The 24,788-nt window shown below is 43.9% G+C and overlaps 1 protein-coding gene and 3 long non-coding RNA genes across 4 annotated transcripts in view; 2 read left to right on the plus strand and 2 right to left on the minus strand.

Annotated features, from left to right (window-relative positions):
- Window positions 1-4,338: 4,338 nt before the first annotated feature.
- Window positions 4,339-5,867, minus strand: LOC147361627 (uncharacterized). The gene is made up of 2 exons (XR_015138164.1): window positions 4,784-5,867; window positions 4,339-4,601 (listed from the first exon to the last, which is right to left on the minus strand). It is a non-coding gene; the product is annotated as an uncharacterized LOC147361627 (long non-coding RNA).
- Window positions 4,486-24,788, plus strand: part of LOC147361628 (uncharacterized) — a 32,045-nt gene continuing 11,742 nt past the window's right edge. The window contains exon 1 of the long non-coding RNA XR_015138162.1: window positions 4,486-4,620. This is a non-coding gene — a long non-coding RNA (uncharacterized LOC147361628). The remainder of the gene's footprint in view (window positions 4,621-24,788) is intronic.
- Window positions 5,867-14,575, plus strand: LOC147361629 (uncharacterized). The gene is made up of 2 exons (XR_015138163.1): window positions 5,867-6,206; window positions 8,711-14,575. It is a non-coding gene; the product is annotated as an uncharacterized LOC147361629 (long non-coding RNA).
- LOC147361630 (protein POLR1D-like) lies at window positions 14,045-24,451 on the minus strand. The gene is made up of 2 exons (XM_086329613.1): window positions 24,377-24,451; window positions 14,045-14,574 (listed from the first exon to the last, which is right to left on the minus strand). The coding sequence occupies exons 1-2, from the start codon at window positions 24,391-24,393 to the stop codon at window positions 14,310-14,312; spliced, it is 282 nt and encodes a 93-aa protein (XP_086185739.1). The 5' UTR covers window positions 24,394-24,451; the 3' UTR covers window positions 14,045-14,309.

Genomic DNA, 24,788 nt, shown 5'->3' on the forward strand with positions numbered 1-24,788 from the left:
TGCAAGAACCAACTAGAACCCATGAAGACAACCTGGACCTGTGCCTGTCCCTCACCCAGGAGGCCTGGGAAACCCACGGAAGAAGCTGGCCCTCTCCTTACTGAGCTGCATCTGGCTCTGGCCTGGAGCTCAGAGGAGCTGGGGGAACCATAGGCCCAGCGGCACCCCCCATACCCCACCCTAGTGGAGAAGGAGGCCTGCACATCGGCAGCCACGTGCAGGCCCCTCCATCTTGGGCTTCAAGGGTGCTACTTCGGTTTCCCCATTCAAGTTATGTACAAGTTTCCCTGCAGCCAATCTTAACAAAACCACACAGAAAGGGGATTCTGGGAAACTCAGCTCCAGCTTAGCTAAGTTGATCCCGCACAAAACCGCACCTGCCATTTCCTTCCAAGCTTGCCAGTCCCCTGGGAGCCGTCTTCACCTCTTTGCCTGAGATGTTCCTAATACTGGGCTATGGAGAGGCAGCTCCAGGTTAGTGCAGTGGAGGAAATCATCATGACATTCCTTCTGTGATAACATTATCAGGCAGGCCCCAAGCTTTAGGGACTTCTCGTGTGTGTGTGTGTGTGTGTGTGTGTGTGTGTGTGTGTGTGCATGCTCTGTCGCTCAGTCGTGTCCAACTCTTTGTGATCTCATGGACTGTAGCCCGCCAGGCTCCTCTGTCCATGGGATTTCCCAGGCAAGAAGATTGGAGAGGCCTACTATTTCCTTCTTTAGGGGATCTTCCCAATCCAGGGATCAAACCTACATCTCTTGCATCTCCTGCACTGGATTTTTTACCACTGCACCACTTGGGAAGCTATAGTCAACATTATTCTAGAAAATGCAAATTAATCTATAGTTATAGAAAAGATATCAGTGGACAGAGGGTGTGGAAGAGAGTAGGGTGATGGGTTAGAAGGGGCATGAGAATACTCTGACTGTGATAGGTTGCTTATCTTCTTGATAGATGTTTCATTGGTATAAATATATCCCAAAGCACATCAAATTATACCTTAACATATATGCAGCTTATCATATATCAATGATATCTCAATAAAGCTAAAAATATCAACTATGTAAAGGCTTTGAAGAGTGACCAAAAACAAACAAAAGATCATTCAATCTGAAAAGGAGTCCCTCCCTCCTCCAAAAAAAGAAAAAGAAACTGAAGAAGAAATGTTAATAGAGCTTCAGAGACTATGAACTAATACAAAAAAGTCTGACCTACATAGACTTGGACTCTCCAAAGGAGAAAACGAAAGAGAATGAAGCACAAGAAATATTAGAAGAAACAGTGAGAAAAAACTTTCCAAATCTGTGGAAATATATAAATTCATAATTATGAGAGATTTAGTATATCCCAAACAAGAAATTTATAAAGGAAGCCACATCTAGGCACATTACAGTGAGATCTATGAAAACCAAAGAGAAAGTCTTAAAAACACAGAAAAACACTTTACTCAAAGGCAGGAAAATTACCAGAACCTCTTACCTGCCTCCTGAGAAATCTGTATGCAGATCAAGAAGCAACAGTTAGAAGTGGACATGGAACAACAGACCGGTTCCAAATTGGGAAAGGAGTATATCAAGGCTCTATATTGTCACCCTCCTTATTTAACTTATATGCAGGGTGCCTCATGCAAAATGCCAGTCTGGATGAAGCACAAGCCTCAAGATTGCCGGGATAAATATCAATAACCTCAGATATGCAGATGACACCACCCTTATGGCAGAAAGTGAAGAGGAACTAAAAGGCCTCTTGATGAAAGTGAAAGAGAGGAGTGGAAAAACCTGGCTTAAAACTCAACATTCAGAAAACAAAGATCCTGGTGCACTGGGATGACCCTGAGGGATGGGATGGGGAGGGTGGTGGGAGGGGGTTCAGAATGGGAACACATGTACACCTATGGCCAATTCACGTCAATGCATGGCAAAAACCACTACAATATTGTAAAGTAATTAGCCTCCAATTAAATAAAGTAATTTAATTAAAAATTAAAAAAATAAAATACAAATAAAAAACACACAAAGATTATGGCATCTGGTTCCCCAAATAGATGGGGAAACAGTGGAAAGAGTGACAGACTTTATTTTGGGGGGCTCCAAAATCACTGCAGATGGTGACTGCAGCCATGAAATTAAAAGACACTTGCTCCTTGGAAGAAAAGCTATGACAACCCCAGACAACATATTAAAAAGCAGAAACATTATTTTACCAAAAAAGATCCATCTAGTCAAAGCTATGGTCTTTCCAGCAGTCATGTATATGTATGTACATGTATTCTTGCACCATAAAGAAAGCTGAGCGTTGAAGAATTGATGCTTTTGAACTGTGGTGTTGGAGAAGACTCTTGAGAGTCCCTTGGACTGCAAGGAGATCCAACCAGTCCATCCTAAAGGAAATCAGTCCTGAATATTCATTGGAAGGACTGATATTGAAGGTGAAGCTCGAATACTTTGGCCACTGGATGCGAAGAACTGACTCATTGGAAAAGATCCTGATGCTGGGAAAGATTGAATGTGGGAGGAGAAGGGGGTGACAGGATGAGATGGTTGGACGCCATCACCGGCTCAATGGACAAGAGTCTGAGTAAACTCCAGGAGTTGGTGATGGACAGGGAAGCCTGGCATGCTGCAGTCCATGGGGTTGCAAAGAGTTGGACATGACTGAGGGACTGAACTGAACTGAGGAAAATTATTCACATGGGTGCAGACTTAACCAGAACCAATGAGGTCAGAAATAGTGAAAACACATCTTTAAAATGCTGAAGGAAAAAGAATGTCAACCCCCAGTTATATATCTAATGAAAATATTCTTTAAGAATATTGTTTTGTATTTCAAATAACCTCTCCTAGTCAGTGATTTGTCTTTTTTTTTTTTTTTAATTCATTTACACTTTTCATTTTGGGGTAATTATCAATTCAGATGCAGTTGTAAGATCTCATACAGAGAGGGTCTATTGTACCCTTTACTCAGTTTCTCCCAATGGTAACATCTTGCAAAACCCTAGACAGTATCACCACTAGGACACGGGCATCCATCAGTGAAGGCATGGGGCATTTCCATCACCACGACGAGGATATCTCATCACTCTTTTATTCTCCTCACTCTCGCTCTTTCCTTAAAACTGCTGCCAACCACTAACCTAGTCTCCATTCCTATAATTTTGTCGTTCCAAGAATGTCACATAAGTGGCATAATATGCAACCTTTTAGGATTGGATTTTCCATTCATAATTCCTTGGAGATTCAACCAGGGTATGTATCTGTAGTTTGCTCTTGTTCATTGCTGGGTAGTGTTTCATGGTGTGGATGTATACTGCTTTTTGTTTGACCATTCACTCATTGAAGGACATCTGGTCTTATTGTTGCTTGAAGTGAAAGTCATTCAGTCGTGTCTGACTCTTTGTGACCCTATAGACTTCAGCCTGCCAGGGTCCTCTGTCCATGGGCTTCTTCAAGCAAGAATACTGCCATTCCCTTCTCTAGGGGATCTTTCCAACCCAGGGGTCGAACCTGGGTCTCCCACACTGCAGTCAAATTCTTTACCATCTGAGCCACCAGGAAAGCCCCTATTATGAATAAAGCTGCTGTAAATATTTTTGTACAGGTTTTTGTGAGAACATAAGTTTTCATTTCTCTAGGCTAAATACTTAGAAATGCAATCACTGGGTTATATGGCAGTTGCATGTAATATATATATGTAAATATAAATATATTTTTATATATAAATTCCAAATCATTCTTCATTCCCACCAGCAATATGTTGGTGATTCATTTCTTCACCTCAGAATTTTCTCTCTGTTGTTCTGTTTGGGTAATTTCTATCTCTCAGTTCACTGATTGTTTCATCTGGGCTCTCCACTCAGCTGTAGAGCCCTTCTATTGAGATTTTAATTTGGTTATTATAATTTCTATTTGGCTCTTGCTTACACCTTCTATTTCTCTGTTGAGCTGCTCTATTTTATTCACTATCAGGGTGCTTATAATCAATGAGGCATTTTTATGATGTTCGCTTCACGTCTGTGAGAATTCTATTACCGATGGTATCTTGATATTGTCCTCTATTGATTGTTTCATTCAGTTTGAGACCTACCTGGTTCTTGATATAATGAGTAATTTATTACTGCAACCTGGAACTTTGTGGTATTATATTATGAGATTTTGGTACTTATTTAAATTTTCTGTTTTAGGTGGCTTCATCTCACACTACCCCAGAAGTGGAAGGGAGGGTGCTTCCTCTCTGCTGCCAGGTGGGAAGAGCAGGCACGTGTCACTGAACCTTCCGAGTTGGCCCCAAGGAGGGCCACCTGCCTGGTGTTGTTTGAGTCAACAGAACGAGACTGAGTCAGATTCGGAAGCAAAGGAAAGCTTTATTCCCTGATCAGAGAACAGAGAGGTGTGAGGTCCTGGTCCAGAGCACAGGCTCTCCTGTAGGCTGTGGGCAGGGCTGCTTTATAGGGTCCCGGTCAGCAATGAGTGGGCAGGGCTCTTTGCACACAGCTCTGAGCCCAGGTGTAAGTGCAGCCACTACCCATCAGGAACCCTGGTCTGAAGTGCCAGGTTCGAGGTCTCTGCCCGCGGCTGCCTGTGAGCCAGCGACACTAGACTCAGCACTGAGGAAAAGAAGAAAAGGTCAGACTTGATTTTATTACCCAGATTCTGCTTTTATTCTCCTGGAATTGTGCATGGGCTTTGCTGGTGATGAATCCCTCCACTCCCATTTGTCTAACCTCTTGGAGACAAAGGAGATGGTTTAAAATACATGCTCAGATATCAACAAGAGAACAGTGGTTACCTGTCACATTCTCCTGAAAAGGCAGGACTCCAGGTCTTTGGGCTGGATGCACCTGAGTGTCCCTGGCCCATTTTGGTGGTATTTCGGAAAAGAAGCTCCAGGTCAGAGCATGGTTCACGCGAGTGGTTAAGGGGCCCGTGGCCCCAGCTTGTTTCTCTGGAGGCTGGGGCTTGGGGGCCTCTTAGCTAGAGTATAGTGTCCCCATGGAGTGGCCCCTGCGACTTCAGAGCGGGGAGGGTGGTGAAGGTCACCAGGTGGCGTCTGCTCCACTTAGGGGTGAGCAGGGCTTGCGGGCTGCTGGTTTTCCAGGTTTTCAGATGCGCCTAGGCTCCTGGCTGGAAGGCTGGGGCTGGGTCAGTGAGTGCAAGCACAACTGGGTCCCATATTCCATGAGAGCTTTCCTGGTTTCTCCTAACTGGAGCGCACACTTGAGTTGTTCCATTCCAAGGGGACTGAGGTGTCTTTTCTCTCCAGCTGTGGAAATGGGAGTTCATTTCCCATTAAGTTCAAGGGCACTTAACCTGGAGCTGACCGCATGTGGAGTAGGGCAGTCAGAGTTTCCTGACATAGCTTGGCTAACACCTGTTTCCAGATCTGATTTGATCTATTTTCTCTATTGATTGAGGTCTCTGGGCTGAGAGGAAGGTCCAGCCATCCCCTTTGTCACTTGAGATTCAAGTCCTGGACCATCATTTGTTGTAGGGATCCTGGGAGCCCAAACCTGGGGATTCTCTCTCTTACTACTGCCTTAGCCGCTTCAGCTGCTGTTTCAATTGTAGCGGGGAATTCTTCTATCCACTCAAAAAATGTGTTTACTAGCACCAAGAGATACCTGAAATTGCCAGCTGCCCTCAGCATGAGATCAGTATGTCAGTCTTCTCCAGGGTATGTCCCCCTGATCTGAATGGTCCTTATCTGGGGCTTTGGTGGAGAAGGGAGTCAGGCATGTTTCAACAATCCCACTGACTATACCTTTCATGCCAGGAGTTACTGTGACCCCGCTAACCAATGATATAGGGCTTCCCTCCTGGAGTGAGTTCTTTGATGAGCCTCCCTTATACTTGACAAGCTGCAATTGGGGAAAGAAGTATCTCCTGTGGTCATTAACTGGCCGCTGCTGGCCTCCTGGATCTCTGTTGAAGTAGCTCAGTCTGGGAGGGCCAGGACGGGGGCCTGAAGGAATTGCTGTTTCAATTCTCAAAAGGCCCCTTTGAATTCTGGTTTCCATTTAGAAGGATCATCATCCTTTCCATTCAACATTTCAAGTAGAGGCTTAGCTACTAGACTAGGGCTGGGGATCCAGGTGCTGCCATCCCCAGGAGACCCCCAAGAAGTTTTCTAATTCTAGGAGGGGTGAGGCTACATATGCGTCTCCCGTCTCCTAAGGTGGGCTTCCCTGACCTTCTGTTGAGAATGCTGCCAGGTGAGTGATCCTGGTTTGTGATATCTGAACCCTTTTCTTGGACACTTCATACACTTTATTGGCTAGGTGGTTTGGGGGTGGTTACAGTATTTTTTATCGGAAGCTTCCTTAGTAGGCCTGGCGATCAGACTGATGTCTACGTTTTGGAGGAGGGGATCCCTCCTTCAGATGTAGATCTTTTAGGCCTTTAGCTGTTTCCCCAAAGATGATGAGGGAATTTTTGAATTCTTGGAGCAGTACTGTCTGGAATATTGTTTTTGTTGTGTCTTTGGGTCCTGCCACTCAAAAGCAAAAATTCTGTGTGACTTTGGGGCAAATGGAATATAGGAGGTGTGTCTTTTTTTTTAAGTGCTTTTAAAAAAGATTTTTTTGGTGGGGATGTGGATCATCTTTAAAGTCTTTATTGAATTTGTTACAATATTGCATCTGTTTTTTTTCAGGTTTTTTTTTTTTGTTGTTGTTGTTCTAGAGGCATTTTGGGATCTTAGTTCCATGGCCAGGGATCAAACTTGTAACCCCTGCATCTGAAGGCAAAGTTTTAACCACTGGACTGCCAGGGAAGCCCCAGAAGGCATCTTATAAATCTTAACACAGAATACCAGGTCCTGGTGGATGGAGAGTGGCCAGTAGGGTGTAGGGATTAGGGACTGTTGGATGTGTTTCTTCAGGGGCTTCATTACTGCCCTGAGGTCCTGTGGGGCTTCCCTGGTGATGCAGTGGTAAAGAATCTGCCTGCCAATGCAGGAGATCCAGGAGGCTCAGGTTCGATCCTTGGGTCAGAAAGATCCCCCAGAGAAGGAAATGGCAACCCATTCCAGTATTCTTGCCTGGGAAATTTCATGGACAGAGGAGCCTGGTGGGCTACAGTCTATGGGGTCACAAAGAGTTGGGCATGACTTAATGACTAAACAGCAACAAAACAATCTGTACCATCCTGCATTCCCCACTGGGTTTCTTTATGCCAAGAGTGGGGGTATTACAGGCCGATTGGATGGTCGAATAAGGCCCTAGCCAATCAGGTCTTGTACAGGGGCAGTCAGTGCCCAACAAGGCCCCCTGATGGCGAGGGTACTGTTTTCCCTTGGGTCATGTGTGTCTGGGTTTTAGATGGACTATTACTGGACTTGCTCTGACAGCTCATCCCATCCGTCCCTGGTCCCAGACCTTGAGCTTCACCTCAGGGAGGTGGACTCACTCTGTCTGGGGAGTTTTGTCCTCAGCCATCAGTGTCATTCATTATCTTGTGCCCTTTGTCTATGGGGACCCCAGACTCTAGCTTGTCTCCCGTTGTGGAGAGTAGCCCCCCCAGTTTATGTAAGACGTCTCTTCCCAGGAGGGGTACAGGGCATTCAAGGACCTGCAGGAATGAATGGGTGAGTGTGTGCTGGTCCACTTTACCTTGGAGTGGCTGCAAATGCCCATTCTCAGGCCTCCCCTGACACCCCATCATTTTACAGCTCTTGGGACCAAGTTTGCCTGGTCTGGTGCTCAGAACTGAGCACGTGGCACTGGTGCTGACTAAAAGTATATTTATAGCTTTTGTTATATCAACCTTCCCATTGATCATTTCAGATTTTCTTGATTCATTCTTATGAATTCAAGAACAACTCTTATGTTGTTGTTTTAGGTCAACCTAGCTGTGTGCTCACTCACCTCATCTATGTTGTTATTGGCAAAATTATTACACTTCTATATGTTACAGGATCAAAAATACATATTGTTTCATTCAATTGCTTTTCAAATAATTTAAGAGAGGAGAATAGAGATGTATTTTTACTATATTTTATAATTACATAAAGTCATGTCTCTTTTGTGACCCCATGGACTGTAGCCTGCTGGGCTCCTCTGTCCATGGGATTTCCCAGGCAAGAATACTGAAGTGGATTGCCATTTCCTTCTCCAGGGAATCTTCCCAATCCACAAATCAAACCCATATCTCTTACACTGAAGGCATATGCTTTACCACTGAGCCATCTGAGAAGCCCCCTTATGTAAGTGAATAAAATGTATATATACATATTTTAAGCTAAAATGTTTAAATGGAGGTTGGCAAATGGTTTCTGTAAAGAGCTATATAAATGTTTTAGACTCTAGGCCCACATGGTCTCTCTTGCATACTCTTGGTTGTCTTATTTTTTCAAACCATTTAAAAACATAACAATTCTCAGAATAGGAAAGTATTCACTCTATTACAAAGTATGCATCTAATTCTCAGTTACCTGAAATAACCTCTCCTCCGAGCCCAACAAAAGTTTTAACATTGGATTTATAAAAATAGCACACTGTTTCATGTGTCATGTATTAGTTTCATAACTTTTCCATATGAGATGCACTCCCTCAAAAATCACTGCAGATGGTGACTGCAGCCATGAAATTAAAAGACGCTTACTCCTTGGAAGGAAAGTTATGACCAACCTAGATAGCATATTGAAAAGCAGAGACATTACTTTGCCAACAAAGGTCTGTTTAGTCAAGGCTATGGTTTTTCCTGTGGTCATGTATAGATGTGAGAGTTGGACTGTGAAGAAGGCTGAGCACTGAAGAATTGATGCTTTTGAACTGTGGTGTTGGAGAAGACTCTTGAGAGTCCCTTGGACTGCAAGGAGATCCAACCAGTCCATTCTGAAGGAGATCAGCCCTGAGTGTTCTTTGGAAGGAATGATGCTAAAGCTGAAACTCCAGTACTTTGGCCACCTCATGTGAAGAGTTGACTAATTGGAAAAGACTCTGATGCTGGGAGGGATTGGGGGCAGGAGGAAAAGGGGACAACAGAAGATGAGATGGCTGGATGGCATCACTGACTCGATGGATGTGAGTCTGAGTGAACTCTGGGAGTTGGTGATGGACAGGGAGGCCTGGTGTGCTGTGATTCATGGGGTCGCAAAGAGTTGGACACGACTGAGCGACTGAACTGAACTGAACCTTCATTTTTACTGAGACTTTTTAGTTAAAATAGGTGAAGCACTCTCTACTTGGTTTATGTGACATTTACCAGTGCTCGTTTATTTATGTGAATTCAAATTACCCTCTGGGGTCACTGCTTTTGGTGAAAAAATTATACTGTGTGCGCCAAAAACAAACTCAATTTTTTTTTTTGAGTTACTTGAAAATTTTTATTTGGGCCAAGATTTATATCCTCCGACCATCCTAAGTTTTTGTTTATTGGGTAATGTCTTTGTTTTGTCTTTTTTTTTGTTTTTTAAAAGATAGCTTTGCTATATCAGATTCTTGATTGACAGGTTTTTTTTTTTTTCCTTTGGATTATGTTATCCCATTGCTTTTTGCCCTCTACTGTTGCTGATGAGAAGTCAATTGCTAATCTTTATTGAATTTCTTACAAATGGAAAGTCTTTTTTCTCTTGCCACCTCAAGATTTTCACCTTGTATTTGCCTTTTAGCCTTTTTTTTCAAACTGTCACATGTCTATCTGTGGATTTCTTTGTGGAATTTGTGGAGCTTTCTGAATGTGTAGATTAGTGTTTTCAATAAATTAGGAATGATTTCAACCATTATATCTTCACATATGTTTTCTTTCTCCTTTTCTGATATTTCTCTTACATGTATCTTGATGTACTTAATGGCATTCCACATTTCTTGAGGCTCTGTTCATTTTTCTTCATTCTTTTTTTCCTCTTTGTTCTTTGGCTTGCAAAGTCTCTGTCAACTTCAGGTTTGTAAATTGTTCTGCAAGAATTTGGGCCTCTCTAGTTAATTTTTCATTTCAATTGTACTTTTTAAGTCCAGAATTTTTATTTGGTTCTTTAAAAGTTTGTATCTCTTTATTGGTACGAGCTATTTGATGTAACATTGTCAGCATACCTTCCTTTATTTTGTAAACCATGGTTTCCACTAGTTATTTGAACATACTGTATTTATAACTACTTGAAGTCTCCATTAACTGTTAAATCCAACATCTGGTCACTCTCACAGGCAATTTGTGTTGTCGGCTTCCCCCACCCACCCCCCCCCACCATGTGTAAGTCATGTTTTTCTGTTTCTTTGTATGTCTCATACATTTTGTTGGAAACTGGACATTTTAGATAGTTTAGGATAGAAATTCTGGGTTGTGGTCCCCGCTTCCATTTACTTGATTGCTTAAGTGAAAGTGAAGTGAAGTCACTCAGTCGTGTCCGACTCTTTGCGACCCCGTGGCCTGTAGCCCACCAGGCTCCTCCATCCATGGAATTCTCCAGGCAAGAATACTGGAGTGGGTTGCCATTTCCTTCTCCATTGCTTGTTTAGTGACTTTTATTTCAGTGAAGTCTATTTTACACAAACACATGGAGTGTTAAACCTTTGATGTTGCTTCTCAACCAATGGTGTGCAGCCTTGGGTGTGCCCAGCTGCCCTGGATGACAGTGCATTGGCAGGGCTTCTTTTTGGCGGTCTTTTCCCCTGATTGCACCTAGCTGTTAAGCTCCACAACTTGTAGGATAATTGCTCTATTGTTTTCAACAATGCTCTAAGGCATCAGTTGTTCCAGAGACTAAACCAAATAGTTCCTGAGATCAGTGTTTGATATTTGTTATTATCCTAGGACAGCTACTCCCAGCGCCCCGCTCCCACCCCAAGTTCTCTACAGCAAACTAAGAGTCTTCAGTTTAGCCTCTGTCTTCAACAAATCTACCAATATCCTCTTATTTCTCACCACAATCTCCAGTTTTTGAATGCATCATTACGCGCGAACTTCTCCATGTTCTTTGGCAAACAAAGTCAGTTTCTCTGGGAAGAGGCTAGGAGCTATTTGTTTATAGCCTGCTTCCTCCTCCAGAAAAATCTCTGAGCCAGGGCTCTGGAACTGGGAAGTGGTATATGGACAGTGATGTGCTTCTATCTGTTATACCCCCACCTTAGGAACTGAGCAGGAGGCAGAGGTGGGTGCAGTGGCTTCAGGTCTTCTTGACGTGGAACCACTGTCTCATGAGCCGGGGCGAGGGTGATCAGGGACTCAGAACTCCCAGTGGCTTTGTGACCGATAGAGTCTGTGTCCCAGTGGGAACCAGATGGGAGGAGGCAGCCTCATCTCCTGGCCACTCTTGCTCGGAACTTAGTCTCAACAACGGGTGTCTGGGGACACGATGAGAAATGCTGGCATCCCGCCCTCTGGGAGAACAGCCTACATGCTGGGGGCAGAGCGAGATTTGTGTTCCAGGCCACGCAAGTCTGGAGTGGGGTTTCTGTGCCACTGAACTGGGAGAGGGGAGGGAGTGGGTGTGATTAAAAAACCAGACTATCACTATTACTATATCTTTGTTGACTTATAAAAAAAAGTGTATGTGCTGCAGTGCCCTTAGTATCATTTCTGGAGACTTTAAATAATTGTTTCTTAGATAGTTTTCACTGGGAGCCCCTCTGCAGAAGTCCTCATCCTGTCATCCTAGAAGTCCACCCCCCACCAACTTACTTTTTTGCTTTTGTCAAAAGTCATTGTAACATACATGTGCAGTCGGTTTCTGGACTCTCCATCTGTTCCAGTGATTTGTTTGTCCATTTTGATGTCAATGCCACATTCTCCAAATTACTGTAAATTTATAATAAGCCTCGAAGTGAGATAGAGCAAGTCCTCCAGCGTTGTTTTTTTTCCAAAATGGTTTTGGTTACTCTAGGTCCTTTGCAGTCCCATCTAAATTTTAGAGAAAACTTGTTAAAACTTGCTAGGTTTTAAAATTGCAGTTGAATTGGATTGTATGCTTATTGTCAACAATCTGGGATGGTATAGGGGGTGACAGGGAGGTTCAAGAGGGAAAACACGTGTATACTTACGGCTGATTAATGTTGTTGTATGGCAGAAGCCATCACAGTATTGTAAAGCATTATCCTCCAACTAAAAATAAATTTTAAAAAAATTAAAAAAATCAATCTAGAAAAGAAATGAAAAATTTTATTCAAGCTGAATTCAGGATTATAACCCAGGAACAACCTCTCAGCTCTGAGATCTATTTTGCCCATCAGAGGTCAAAGCATAGGTGTATAGGTTTTTCAGAGAAAAGTGAAAAGTCAAAGTGTTAGTCACTCAGTTGTGTCTGACTCTTTTTCGACCCCATGGACTGTAGCCCTCCAGGCTCCTCTGCCCATGGGATTCTCTAGGCAAGAACACTGGAGTGGGTTGCCATGCCCTTCTCCAGGGGATCTTCCCAAACCAGGGATCAAACCTGCATCTCCTGCATTACAGACAGATTCTTTAGCCACTGAGCCACCTGGGAAGCCCTGATGAAAGTTTTAAAGACTCTAATAAAAATTTCTGAAGTGGGGTGGAGGTTTTTAAGGGGAAAATGGTTTTGAGGAATGCTTGTCCTTTAACACAGCTGTCTGAGAAAGATAAGTGTGATGAGGCTGAAGCACTTCCTTTACTGTCGAGGGGAAGAACATGCTTATTGTGATCATCCCCTTTTTCAGAATAATGAGCTTGCCAGTGTGCTCTAAATTCAGGGCACGTAGACAAATGAGAGAGTTCAACTTTTACTTAATTGCTAAGTCGTTTCAGTCGTGTCCGACTCTGTGCGACCCCATAGACGGCAGCCCACCAGGCCCCGCAGTCCCTGGGGTTCTCTAGGCAAGAACACTGGAGTGGGTTGCCATTTCCTCCTCCAATGCATGAAAGTGAAAAGTGAAAGTGAAGTCGCTCAGTCGTGTCCAACTCTTAGCGACCCCATGGACTGCAGCCTACCAGGCTCCTCCGTCCATGGGATTTTCCAGGCAAGAGTACTGGAGTGGGGTGCCATCGCCTTCTCCCTTAGCAGTGTTTAAAAACCACAACTCTGTGCTGTCTCTAATAGATGTTTAAATACAAAACATTTCAAATTTAGCACAAATGATACAGGCTAATGTGTAACTGGACTTGGATAAAGTCATATGAACCAAACGGTCCCTTTTCAGTGTTTGAGAGGAAAGGGTGTTTGTACAAAGTCATGGGGGTGAGGCTGGGTTCTTGGGGAACAGGGCTGTGCAGAAGCTTTGGGTCTAAGCCCCAAGCTTTGGACTCAGAGCAGGCTGAACAGGTGTGGCGGGCGGCTCTGCGGCGGGGGCAGAGTGGTTCTGTTGAACACCCTGAAGCTGACTTTGCGGACGGTCTCCTTTCTAGCACTTAGAAAGGGTTTTTTCCTGCTGCTGGGAAGCAGGGAGCAGGGCTGCGTCAAGTGATTATCTGGGAGCAGCCAGGCATAAGCTCGGACGCTTTGGGAGGTGGGGGTGGTGTGAACAGAGATTCTTCTTCCTTTCGTGGATGGGGGAAGAGCGTGCTTGGTGACATTTTTCTGAGTATAAAAGGAAGGATACAGGTGTGAGTAATGATAATTGTATGTTAAAACCAGAGCCACACTGATATTGAAAAAAACAGAAAAAAAGCATTGTAAACACACTTTTATTTAAAATTCAGATTTCTGAAACAACTGTACAACACCTAAGAGTGGCATCGTACGTCTTTAGCTAAATAAGACATAGCACGAAAATAATAGGAATTTTAACTTTTGAAGGTTCTTTTAAAAGCACCACTTAAAACGTACATACTGTTCTATCTCAGGAATGAGTTTGAAAATGCACAAGGAAAGAAGAGAGAGTTTTTTAACCCCTGGTTATTGATGGTGGGGGGAGGCGCTAAATTCAAAAGGATTTTGAGATTTTCCTACGTTGTTCATTTAAAGGTCAATGGGTGCAGAGCTCTCAAGAATTTCTGGGTAAATAAGGGCTACAGCTTTTCATAAATATGGTCACTGGCCAGGTTTCTAAAATCATCACCCCTAAAAAGTATAGGATCGACAAGTATCCTCCTGTTTTGAGAAATTCTGAGAAAAGACCACAAGTGCAACACATCAAAAAACAAAAACAAAAACTGGAACTAGTTTTAATAATCTCCAAAAACTTGTAAGTTCTAGATTTATTTTGAAACCAACTTCCAAACAAGACAGAAGAAAACCCAGACGAATGTATATTACACCGCCGAAGCCGCTTAAACCTGCCGGGAGGTCGCTGTGCTCCTTCCTTCGTGGAGCCTCGGGTGACTGTCCGCCGTCAGGACGGAGGCCCTGCTGTAAACCCGTCCTGGTGTCTCCGCACCACCCCAGGCCCGGGCGCTGGGAGGGTCTCGCTGGGCCCCGGGCCCCCACCTCACCGCTTGCTGGACCGCGACTGCGATTTCTCGTGGCCACCCCGCTTCCCCCGCTTCCCGGGCGGCGAGCGCCGGGTGTGGACACTGTGCTTGTATGGGTGAGACCGGTGCTTCTGGCGCCCTTCCTCCTTCTGGCTCTGGCTTTTCGCCGGTTCCTTGCTGTCTTCTTTTTGTTCATGGTCTTGCTCTTTGTGGGAGGGCAGGGTGTTCTTAATTGTGTTAATTAGAAATCTTTTATTTGTCCCGGCAAGAGGACACTTCATCCTGGGGGCAAAGAGAGAACAACCACAAATCAAATGTGGACTCCAGAGCCGAACCCTCCCATCAGGGCCTGTGCCAAAGAATCTTGCTTCCCCGGAGTCAAGTTTCTGAATTTGTTCAGCTTTCCTTGCATGCCACCTAGTGTAAACTCCGAGTACAAGGGGGAAAACCCAGGACACTGAGATTCCCAGACAGACTGGCTGGACCCTGTCTTTAGACCTTGACCCTGTCTTCCAGGCTGGGACTAATTAAGCCAAGGAATACACACAATGTGTGTACAGGTACTGACCACAACACACATCACCCGAGTCATTTAATTCCTTTTTTAAATTCCTGAGTCATTTATCCCCTTTACCATAACACCTGATTTGACTAGGCGTTAACTCAAAATGCAGGTTTATGTTTATGGTGGCCTGCTTTTAAATATCAAAGAATAAGGGTAAATCCCTCTGTGAGGAACAAAAAAAGTATCTCCTGCTATACCCTGAATACTGGATCTACATGATCTACCCTAGAAATAAAAAATAATAATCTAAAGAGTCTATTAAAATGCAATAACCACCTTTTACCCTCTGAAAAACTCAGTTGCTAACTAAGGACTTTCTGTTTCAGAACCCTGCTTTGCCAGGGAGCTCTGGCCACACATCTCCCCTCCAGGCGAACTTCTGGGCCATGTACATTTCAGGGGCTTCATGATTCAAGTTCACCCAGGAGGAAGGATGTCACTGATCATATCATTAATTTACATGTTGACACATATTTACATATGCAGTATTTGTTTTTCAGGTGTAGCCAATCTTTCATTTGGCTACACAAACAAAAACCGCACACAGTGAAAACTTGAACCTCTCTCTCGGCCTTGAGCTCTGGTCTGTAACATAGTAATTAATTTTGCTGAATCTCATCACCAGTTTTTCTTCTGCAACGAACTCATACAACACGGTGCACACATGTGCTCTGGGGTCATACTATCAGACTGGACCTTGGGCATGTCAGATCATCTCCCTGTTGCCCATTCTCTGTTAAATGGGGACCATCATAGTGACCGAGTTAGAGGGCAGGTTGGTGGAGGCTGAATGTGCACTCGCAACAATGCCTGGTAGGTAACAGGCACTCAGTGGAGGTTTGCTCTGGTGCATACCCTAGCCCTTCGGCTTCACTGGCTCTGGGATCCTGAGAGTTACCAGATACCTCTGTGCTTCAGTTTTCTATTTGTTAACAGAATCACCCATCTACTGCAGGAGTTGAGTGAGATAACCCACGAAGCACTTAGCACAGTGCCTGGCATAGAGCAAATTCCTGATAAATGGTACCTGTGGGTCTGTGATTTCTTATGCATGATTCCAAAATTTGAAAACCAAGTTCCTTTTTTGGACACAACTTATTTGGCAGCCAGACCTGACCTAATCTGACACTGGGCACTTATTTCTAGTATGTGTCCCCTTTGGCGTAACATTCATTTGCTTTGCTGGGGACATGACTGTGTGCTGAACACATACCATGGGGGTACTTGTCGTGCACGCTGTCTGTGCTATGGTACCTTTCTAAGAAACTTATCTGGATCTGAGGGCTTTAAACAAGGGACTGTGGACCCTTCTTATTACTATTCATTATAGTAATAATGTAAAGTAATGTTATTACTGTTCATTCTCCTTTTATGAAAGAGAATATATATAGCACTCAAATTCATATATTCAGGATTTGTCCAGGGTGGAAACTCAAGACAACTAAGTCTCAAATCACCTGAGATAGTAAGTTAATTAAGAACATAGCAGAATATCTGATGTCTCTCAATGAAAAAAAAATTATTAAAAAAAAAAAACCTTGAGCCATCAAGAAAAAAATAAGATATTTTACAGAAATGTTCATAAAAATGGTTACAGTTTTAAAGTTTTGGTGCTTAAAATGGTTAAGCTTCTATATCTGCAAGCTTCACTCTCCAGGACACCTCAATTCTCCACTGATGTCAGAGCCAGTGGGCCAGTGGGCATGACCTCTGAGCTTGTTATCTGCATTTCCTAATGACCCGTAAACTCCATCTATAGGTACTCCTCAGATACAATAACACTGGAGGCTGGAGTGATGTGTGATCTCAAAGGGCCCTTCCTGTTTGGAGTGTCTCATGTTCTCTACGTTTGTTGACCCTTTGGAAAATGACCGTTCTCTCCTTCACCACATTAGGAAATTATTTCATTGCTCTCTGACTTCTTGTGTCTCAGCTCTCTTTTAGTGCCACTTTTTTCTGTATTTGAGATGACACAATACGCTAGTCTTAGATCCTCAACTGTCCTGAAGCCTCTTCCATGTCAGCTTTGTGGGGAAAGCGTGAGCCCTGGGGCGTGGGCGCAGGCCTGGCTGCTGGGCGCGTCTGCAGCGGCTCTGTCACTGGCTGTGCCGGGGATGAGGGTGGGGGCCACGGGGTGTGCAGCTGCGGAGCTGTGACCCCACAATGTCAACCTTCTCACCCTGGCTGTTTACTCTTATTTTTGGTTCATTTTTGATTTTAGAAAGTTATACTAGCTCACATGGGGAGAGCCAGATTTAAGGTGCTAACAACATAAATGGATATGAAATTCTATAAATAGAATGAGATGCGTTAAAACTGCTTTAGAAAGTACCCATGACAGCAGTGTCAGACTCAAGACCTGGCGTTCTATCCATGTTAAACCAAAAAGTGAAGCAACTTCCTTCTGCTTTCAAAGCTGCTGATGCAGAGCCTGAGAGGAGGGGTCTCGCCTGCCCTGGCAGAGACTGAGATGGACTGAGGCCAGGAGTGTCAGCTCTTCAGCCTGCTCTCCCCATTTCCCAAGTAGGCGTGCTATGGAACGTCCTTCACAAAAATGAGGCACTTTCTCCTGGCAGTAATCAGACTCCACTCATGAAAAACAGTCAACTGTTTTTCATGATTGTTTTGTTTTGTTTTTCATGACAGCCTTGTTTCAAACAAGTGCAGAGAACAGCAGGGGGAAGATAAATGCTTTTTTTTTTTTTTTCTTTCTGATTTTAATACTTTGGACAGAGGTAGTAATATCCAACACTCTGCAGACGTAGAGCTGCCATGTCAATTTCTAAAAGACTTTCATGAATGTGACCCATTGAATAAGTGGTACGTGACCACTCGCCAGTGAGAACCAGGAGGGTGCAGACCATGCTGAAGGGTAATTCCTGTCACCAGCGTCGCCTCCCTCCGTCTCTCCTGCCATCGCCTCTCTGACAGATGCACAGGAGGCTGCACGCTTGTGGGTCCTGAGCTGGGAGGGTATGGAGCCTGGACGGGAACCAGGGCTCTGACTCCAGAGTCCATCCTTCCGGCACAACCCCAGTTAGTAGCCAGCAGGGGGGTCCTCCCTTCAGGACAGATGCATAGAAGCTGATAGTATGTGGCGTCGGGTGGGCTCGAGACGCTGGCCGTGCGGGAGCCCAGGTGAGTCTGACACAGACAAGGAGAGGGCACAGAACACCCTGGACACACGTGACTTGGAGATCTGCGAATGCGTCAGGCCGGGGGAGATGATGGTGGTTCTTCCTCTGTTTAGGGAAGCAGAGCCTTGGGATCAGGGAGGCGGGCTCCATGCATTGTACCCTGATCCCGTCCTTTGTTTTGCTGCCAAAGCCCTTCCCATGCAGGCACACAGCATTTTATCTTCCATTCTGCACTTTTCTTTGTATGCTTGCGAGTAATGCAGAGTAATTAAGGATGAGCAGTGCAGCTATAGGGATTATAACACTCTACAAGAACTTCTCAGGTGACTGAGGCATTCGATTGCCAGATTAGCACCTGTGGCACCGTGGGTGGTTATGGTGACTGTGGCGCCTTAGACGAGCTGAGTTGTTACCAACTGCAGGCTCAAGATCCAGGATCACCTGGCTCCTTGGGCTGTGGGGATTGTAGCTGGGCTTCTTTCTGTGGCTGTTACCTCAGACGTACATCTGAGAGCATGCAAAGGAGGTGCAGAATGGAAAATAAAATGCTGTATGGGAAGGGCTTTGGCAGCAAAACAAAGGACTGGATCAGGGTACAATGCATGGAGCACGCCTCCCTGACCCCAAGGCCCTGCTTCCCTAAACAGAGAAAGAACCACCATTATCTCCCATGGCCTGATGCACTTCATAGATCTCCAAGTCATGTGTGTCCAGGGTGTTCTGTGCCCCTGTCCTTGTCTGTGTCAGACTCACCTGGGCTCCCACAGGGCTGGTGTTCCGAGCCTACCCAACGCCACATACCATCTTCTGTGCATCTGTCCCAAAGGGAGCAGCCCTGGCGACCAGTGTGCTGACAGCTTTTCTGTAATGAGGTAGGTTTTCAATACACTCCGCCTCCAACACTACACCTAAAAGTAATGACTAGCCAACACATATGTGCATCTGTATCTGCAGTATTGATTTCTAAAAATCTGAGGCTTTTTCATGTGTAAGGCATTATGCTAGGTCCTGCAGCAAAAATACATCCCAGGCTGCCTGTGTTTGAGGCGATGGCCAGGAGGGACAGAAGGTGGGACAAGGAGAGGGTCAGAGCAGGGGTGTGAGCAGCGGGGGCTCTGGAACGTACGACAGGGCACGGCCCCTGGGCCCCTGCTCCCTCAGCCATATAGGTCGTCTCCGCTACCATGTGAGCTGACGGTGGCTCCTTCGGGGCTCCCCACCCACTTTCCTAACCGGGCAGGAAGCGGGGTGAACGCGGGAGGCAGGGGCGGGATGCCCAGCGTCCTGTGTGCTAACAGACGACAACCACTGGGCGCAGGACGAGGAGGGGCAGTGCTGGTCCCCTCAGACGTTTAAATGAATAAAGACACCGCGTGACTGGCTCAAGGCCGGGGAAATGATTCGCTACTGACATAAAATATCAGAAAATGTAGGAGTGCTCACCCATGTCACCAGATTGACCCCAAGCCAAACAGAAAAGCACCCAAAATATCATTCCCTTTAAAACAACTGCGTTATGAAAACTGGAGAATCGTTTTCTGTCAAATCCAACCTTTGGGACTTTTTGTAGCAAAGTACAAGCCTCTCCATGTCTAAGGCGGAAGTTACCCGGGCATTGGACTCGATTATTACACTGGGCTAGGATCAGCCAAAGTGAATGGGACCAAATAAATACAGCTTTGTAGAACGTGAAGCTGAGCAAATTTCTGAAATTTGTGCTTATAAATTCCTTTATGTTGACTGAAAGGAAGTCACACGGGCCAATACTTCAGTTTCTCTAAGGCGTCTGTCAAGAACAGCTTCTCAAGAGATTCTTTTTGCTGAAATATGTCCAAGGAAGTACATAGCACCAAATGGTTTCTTTCTTTATGATATAAAAAAAGTTCATCCCACTTGCATTTTCTCTAGTTCAGCAATCTCTTTCTGGCAACAGCTCAACTGCCTCACTTGAGATCTCTCTTACGGAATATCCAAGAGGAAAAAAAGAGTGTCACTTGCTCTAATTCTATTTTAAATTTTAGAGCAAATGTAAAAACCTTCTAGATGCTTAGAAAAGCAGACCACCGCCCACCAGTAGTTGACCAGTTGCTCCTTTTGGGTATCTGCTATAATGATTACATACATACAGATTGATCCACACTTGATCTTTGCAGTTCATTATATCACTGCATCCATAAAAACGTAAGAATGGATTTCTGAAAGATAACAGCTTAAAAAAATAATAGCAGTACTATAATCACAGCTAAACAGAAGTCCACATCAATTCCTTCTATCATTACATACCTTTGTTTCAATGAGTCTGGATAAGAATGCAGACAAGGTTACACTTAGAGCTGTCTCAGATCTATTAATTCATGGGGTACTCCTCCTCCCTTTTTGCCATGGAATTCATTTGTTTAAGAAACTGGTTTGTTTGTCCTGTAGAATTCCTCATATTTTTCATTTCTGTAATTTTATCTCTACAGTCATTGAGTATGTTCCTCTGACCTCTATTTCCTGCCAACTAGTAGTTCTCACTAGAGACTTGATCAGATTCAGGTTCTTTACAAGGATGTCTCATAAGTGGTGGTACTCTCTTCCTATTGCACCTTTCTGTGGTATAAGGATCGATGCATGAGTCCAGTGTCATCAGCCTGACCCACTCATCAGAAGGTTCCCCATCAGCTTCTCATCTGATAGATTTAGCAAGTCATAGACAGAGCTTTGCCTAGATTCAGTCTATCATTAGGGATTGTAGAATAATGACATTCTTTTTATTTTTAAATCATTTAAATAATCAAATTTTTAAATCATAAATTTATACGTCTGTCTTCTGTATAAGCAGACATATTTACTGTCTGCTTACACAGAATCACATTTATCCTTTTAAGTAAACAGCGTGATGAGTCTTGACGAATGTGTGTAGTCATGTTATAATCACAACAATCAAGATGCAGAACACTTCCATCACCCAGAAAAGCTGGGCAGTAAATGCAGTCCTTTGGCCCCCACCTCTTGGCAAGCGATGAGTGGGTTCTGTCCCTCTGGGTCTGGCTTTTTCTGGCTTTTCTCCGGGTCATATAAATGGAATCTCACACGGTGTCATGTATTGAGTCTGGTTTCTTTCATGAGCGCAGTGCGTCTGAGACTCATCCACGCAGTGTTATCAGCAGCTCTGCTCCTTTGTGTTACTGACTAGTATGGAATGTATGGGCATCACCAGGGTGTGCCCACACATCAGCTGATGGGCATGTGGGCTGTTTCCAGTTTTGAGCTATCACGAGTAAAACTGCCGTGGACATTACTGGACAGATTTGTGTGTGGGCTTACATTGTCAATCCTCTGGTCAGCGGTTAGAAGAATAATTCTGTGAGTGCGTATTGTAAGAAACTGCCAGTTGTTTTCCAAGTGGCTGTATGACTTTACATTTCTGCCAACAATGTGTGAGCATTCTAGTTATTCCAGATCCTCCTCTTTACCTGCTGCTGTCCGTCTTTTTAAATTTTAGTCAGTCTAGTGCATTTGTAGTGAAAAACTGTGGTTTTAATTTGCATTTTCCTAGTAACTGATTTGAGGATCTTTTCATATGCCAATGAAAAGATATTGGCCAATTTGATATCATTTTTGGTGAAATGTTTATTCAAATCTTTTGTCTGTTCTTAAATTAGATTGTCTTATGATGGAGTTGTTGAGAATACAAATGATGATAATCTTATTCTGCAGTCCCACATTTAACAGTTGCAATTCTATAAAGAAGTTTTCTTTCATCAGTTGTTATATAACTTTGATGTATAATTTGTACAAGCAAAAGGATAAATACTTGTTTCTTTCTCATTGCTTATCAGTTATACAAACAATGATTCGGTTCCTTAGCATCGTCCAACAGGGACCACTGAGTTTCCTGATGTGATTACTGTTATGACCTTATGGATTGTGACATGTTTTAGGTATCTCTGCCACTACAGCTTTATTTTTTTGATGATTCAATTACCAGGAGGCCTTTCAAGTTGGTTCCCAGTCTTTCTGACCTGACTACTGTAGTCTTTGAAAGTTTTACTTTCTGATATGATAAGGTTTTCTGGCTCGGCTTTATGTGTGTCCTGACTGCACAGTAAACAGTGGTCTTGCCCACAGAGTGGTCTGGACTTTGCCCTGGCTTCTGGGAGGTAATATCAATTCTGGGAGGCAACGTCATACCTGATAGAATCGTCTCTGCTTGGGGTGGAGCTGGCCACACCTGACCGTGAGGGCTGCCCATGCCAGAGAGACAGTCTACATGATTCAGGGTGGGGATCTGGGTTACTGGGGCACTGGTGGGCAAGAGACTGAAATCAGTCATGTGAGCAATCTATCAATCATCCTACAGAGAGGAACTCCAGTGAAAACTTTGGACACCTGAGGCTCAGGGTCGCTTCCCTGGTTGGCAGAATGCCAAGTACACTGCCATAGGTTGATGCTGGTCGTAGGGTTGGGGGGTCGTGGTAACTGTCCTGACTCCATGGGGGGTGGGCAATAGCAACTCTGTGTCTGGAACCTCCCCAGACCATGCCCTTTGCATTTCTTACTTTGGCAGATTTTAATCTGTATGCTTTCCTTGTAATAAACTGTAACCGTAAGTATAATAGCTTTCTGTGAATTACATGAGTTTTTCTAGCAGATCACTGAGGCTGAGGGTTGCTCTGGGAACTCCCTGAATGTGCAGTTGGCACAGGGAGTGCGGGTGGTGCTGGAGGCTGTGAGGAGGCTGTGCCAGCTCGCGTGCAGGCTCAGCCTCGGATCTGCAGCCAGTTATTTCTCTAAGGATCTCTGGCTCCTGTCAGTGAGCCTTGTATACAGTGGCCTTGTATACACCACTGTAGTATTATATGCCATCTCCGGGTACTGGGGGGTACTCACTGCTACTGAGTGGAAGGTCATTGTTTCTAGGGCTTTTCTGTGGACAGAGTTAGAAAAGCTTATTCCTCTCTCTCTTTTTTACATTATTTATTTATGGCTGCGTTGGGTGTTTGTTACTACGTGTGGGTTTTCTCCAGTTGTGGCAAAAAGGGGCTACCCTTGAGTTGCAGTGCACGGGCTCCTCATTGCCATGGCTTCTCCTGTTGTGGAACTCAGGTTCCAGGGTGATGGGCTTCAGTAGTTGTGGCTCCTGGGCTCTAGGGAGTGGGCTCAGAGCTACAGTGCACCAGCTTAGCTACCCCATGGCACGTGGGATCTTCCTGGACCTGGGATCGAATCCGTGTCCTCTGCATTGGCAGGTGGATTCTTCACCACTAGGCCATCAGGGAAGCCCTTTCTTTCTCTTCTAAAGTGAAAATCTAGTACAACTTCATAATGGTATTACCAATTAAAATTTAGGGTTATGGATTTTTATGTCTTTAATTTTATATTTGTAGCTTTTATACTAAAAACCTTAGTATCTATAACAAATATTTACTTACTCGCTTTATCCTACTATAGAGTATTTTCAGAATAACAGTATCAACATTATTACTAACAATGTGATGACTAGAGAAACAATTTAAAGTTTCTTTCTAGTTCTTGTCTGTTTTTTGGAAATACAGTCAAGTTTTACAGATCACCTGAAATAGTTCCTCTGTGTGTGGCTAAGCTGTCTACTATATGGCACATTTAGGTCCATTTATTTTATGTTGCTTGATTTTTACGAATTGCCTTTTCCCTCCGTTTCTTTGACTTTAACCTTGGTTTGTATCTGATGTAGGCCCTGTTCTTGTAAGAGTCAAATCCATAGACACCTAGCTTGTACTCCCATCCCATTTTTACATTTTACACTGTTTAACAGCACTCCATTAGAGTGAATTTTAAATTGTAGATAAAACATCTAAGTCAGCATATTTATTGGATGCAAATGCTATTGCTAAAGTAACACTTAGAAGAGTAGACGTGGTTTTTAAGGTTAAATTCTTCCTTTGTTTATATTAAGTTTTAACAAGCTCTGTTTAGTTAAAAAAAAAAAAATGCAAAGGTTAAACTTTTGTTGTACACAGCTGAATTGTCACAAAACCAAAATACTTAAAATTAGAATTTTTACAAGTAAATTTTAATTTATTGAGGACTATAATTAAGTCAGAAATTCTTAAACAACGAACACAGACGTAATATTACTCGCACTCTGGTGGCCTCAGGCACAGCCGGGTCGACCCATCTCTCGGGGACTTATGGGCGGGAGGGTGTTGACACCATGACAGGTGTTCTTGGCCCGCACCCCTCTGCCCACTGTTCCTTGGCCACAGCACTCAGCAGTGTTCTTCCTCCACCACCTGTCTCTGGGTGATCGCCTCTACACCCATGGTTCTACATTCCCTCTGCATGCTAATGCAAACTTTTCTCTTTAATGTATATTTACATATCTTTAAATTTTTAGGATGATGACTCAAGTACTTACCAGCCCATTGGTCCCATTGTTTCTGCTCTTGTTTTCCCACGTTTTGCCTCTTTCAGCAGCTCTTCTATCGCTTTCCTGGTGGGAAAAAAAGGAAGAAATTTGAGAGGTCATCACCCCACTATATTCTGAAAATCTATATATCCCACATATGTGACTCTGGGAAAGGAACAGCTTTAGAGGCATAAAACTTCAAAATTGGGGGACAAATTTTAAAAATGTTCTTAAATGGTTGATAGTTTTGAATACATAAAAATTAAAAAGAAATCCTTTCCATAAAGAAGAAAAACAATGAAGAAAAAATTGAAGGCATCAACCCTTCCCTACCCACCAAGAACTTCAACTTCAACTCCTTTTTATCTGTTTCTCCGTATTTACCTCCAGGTTTCTAACAGTATTCTTTCAAACTGTTTCA

The sequence above is a fragment of the Bos grunniens genome, chromosome 12 (genome assembly GCF_055505025.1).
Source record: "Bos grunniens cultivar Pamir isolate PY7600 chromosome 12, Bosgru_T2T1.0, whole genome shotgun sequence".
Taxonomy (NCBI): domain Eukaryota; kingdom Metazoa; phylum Chordata; class Mammalia; order Artiodactyla; family Bovidae; genus Bos; species Bos grunniens.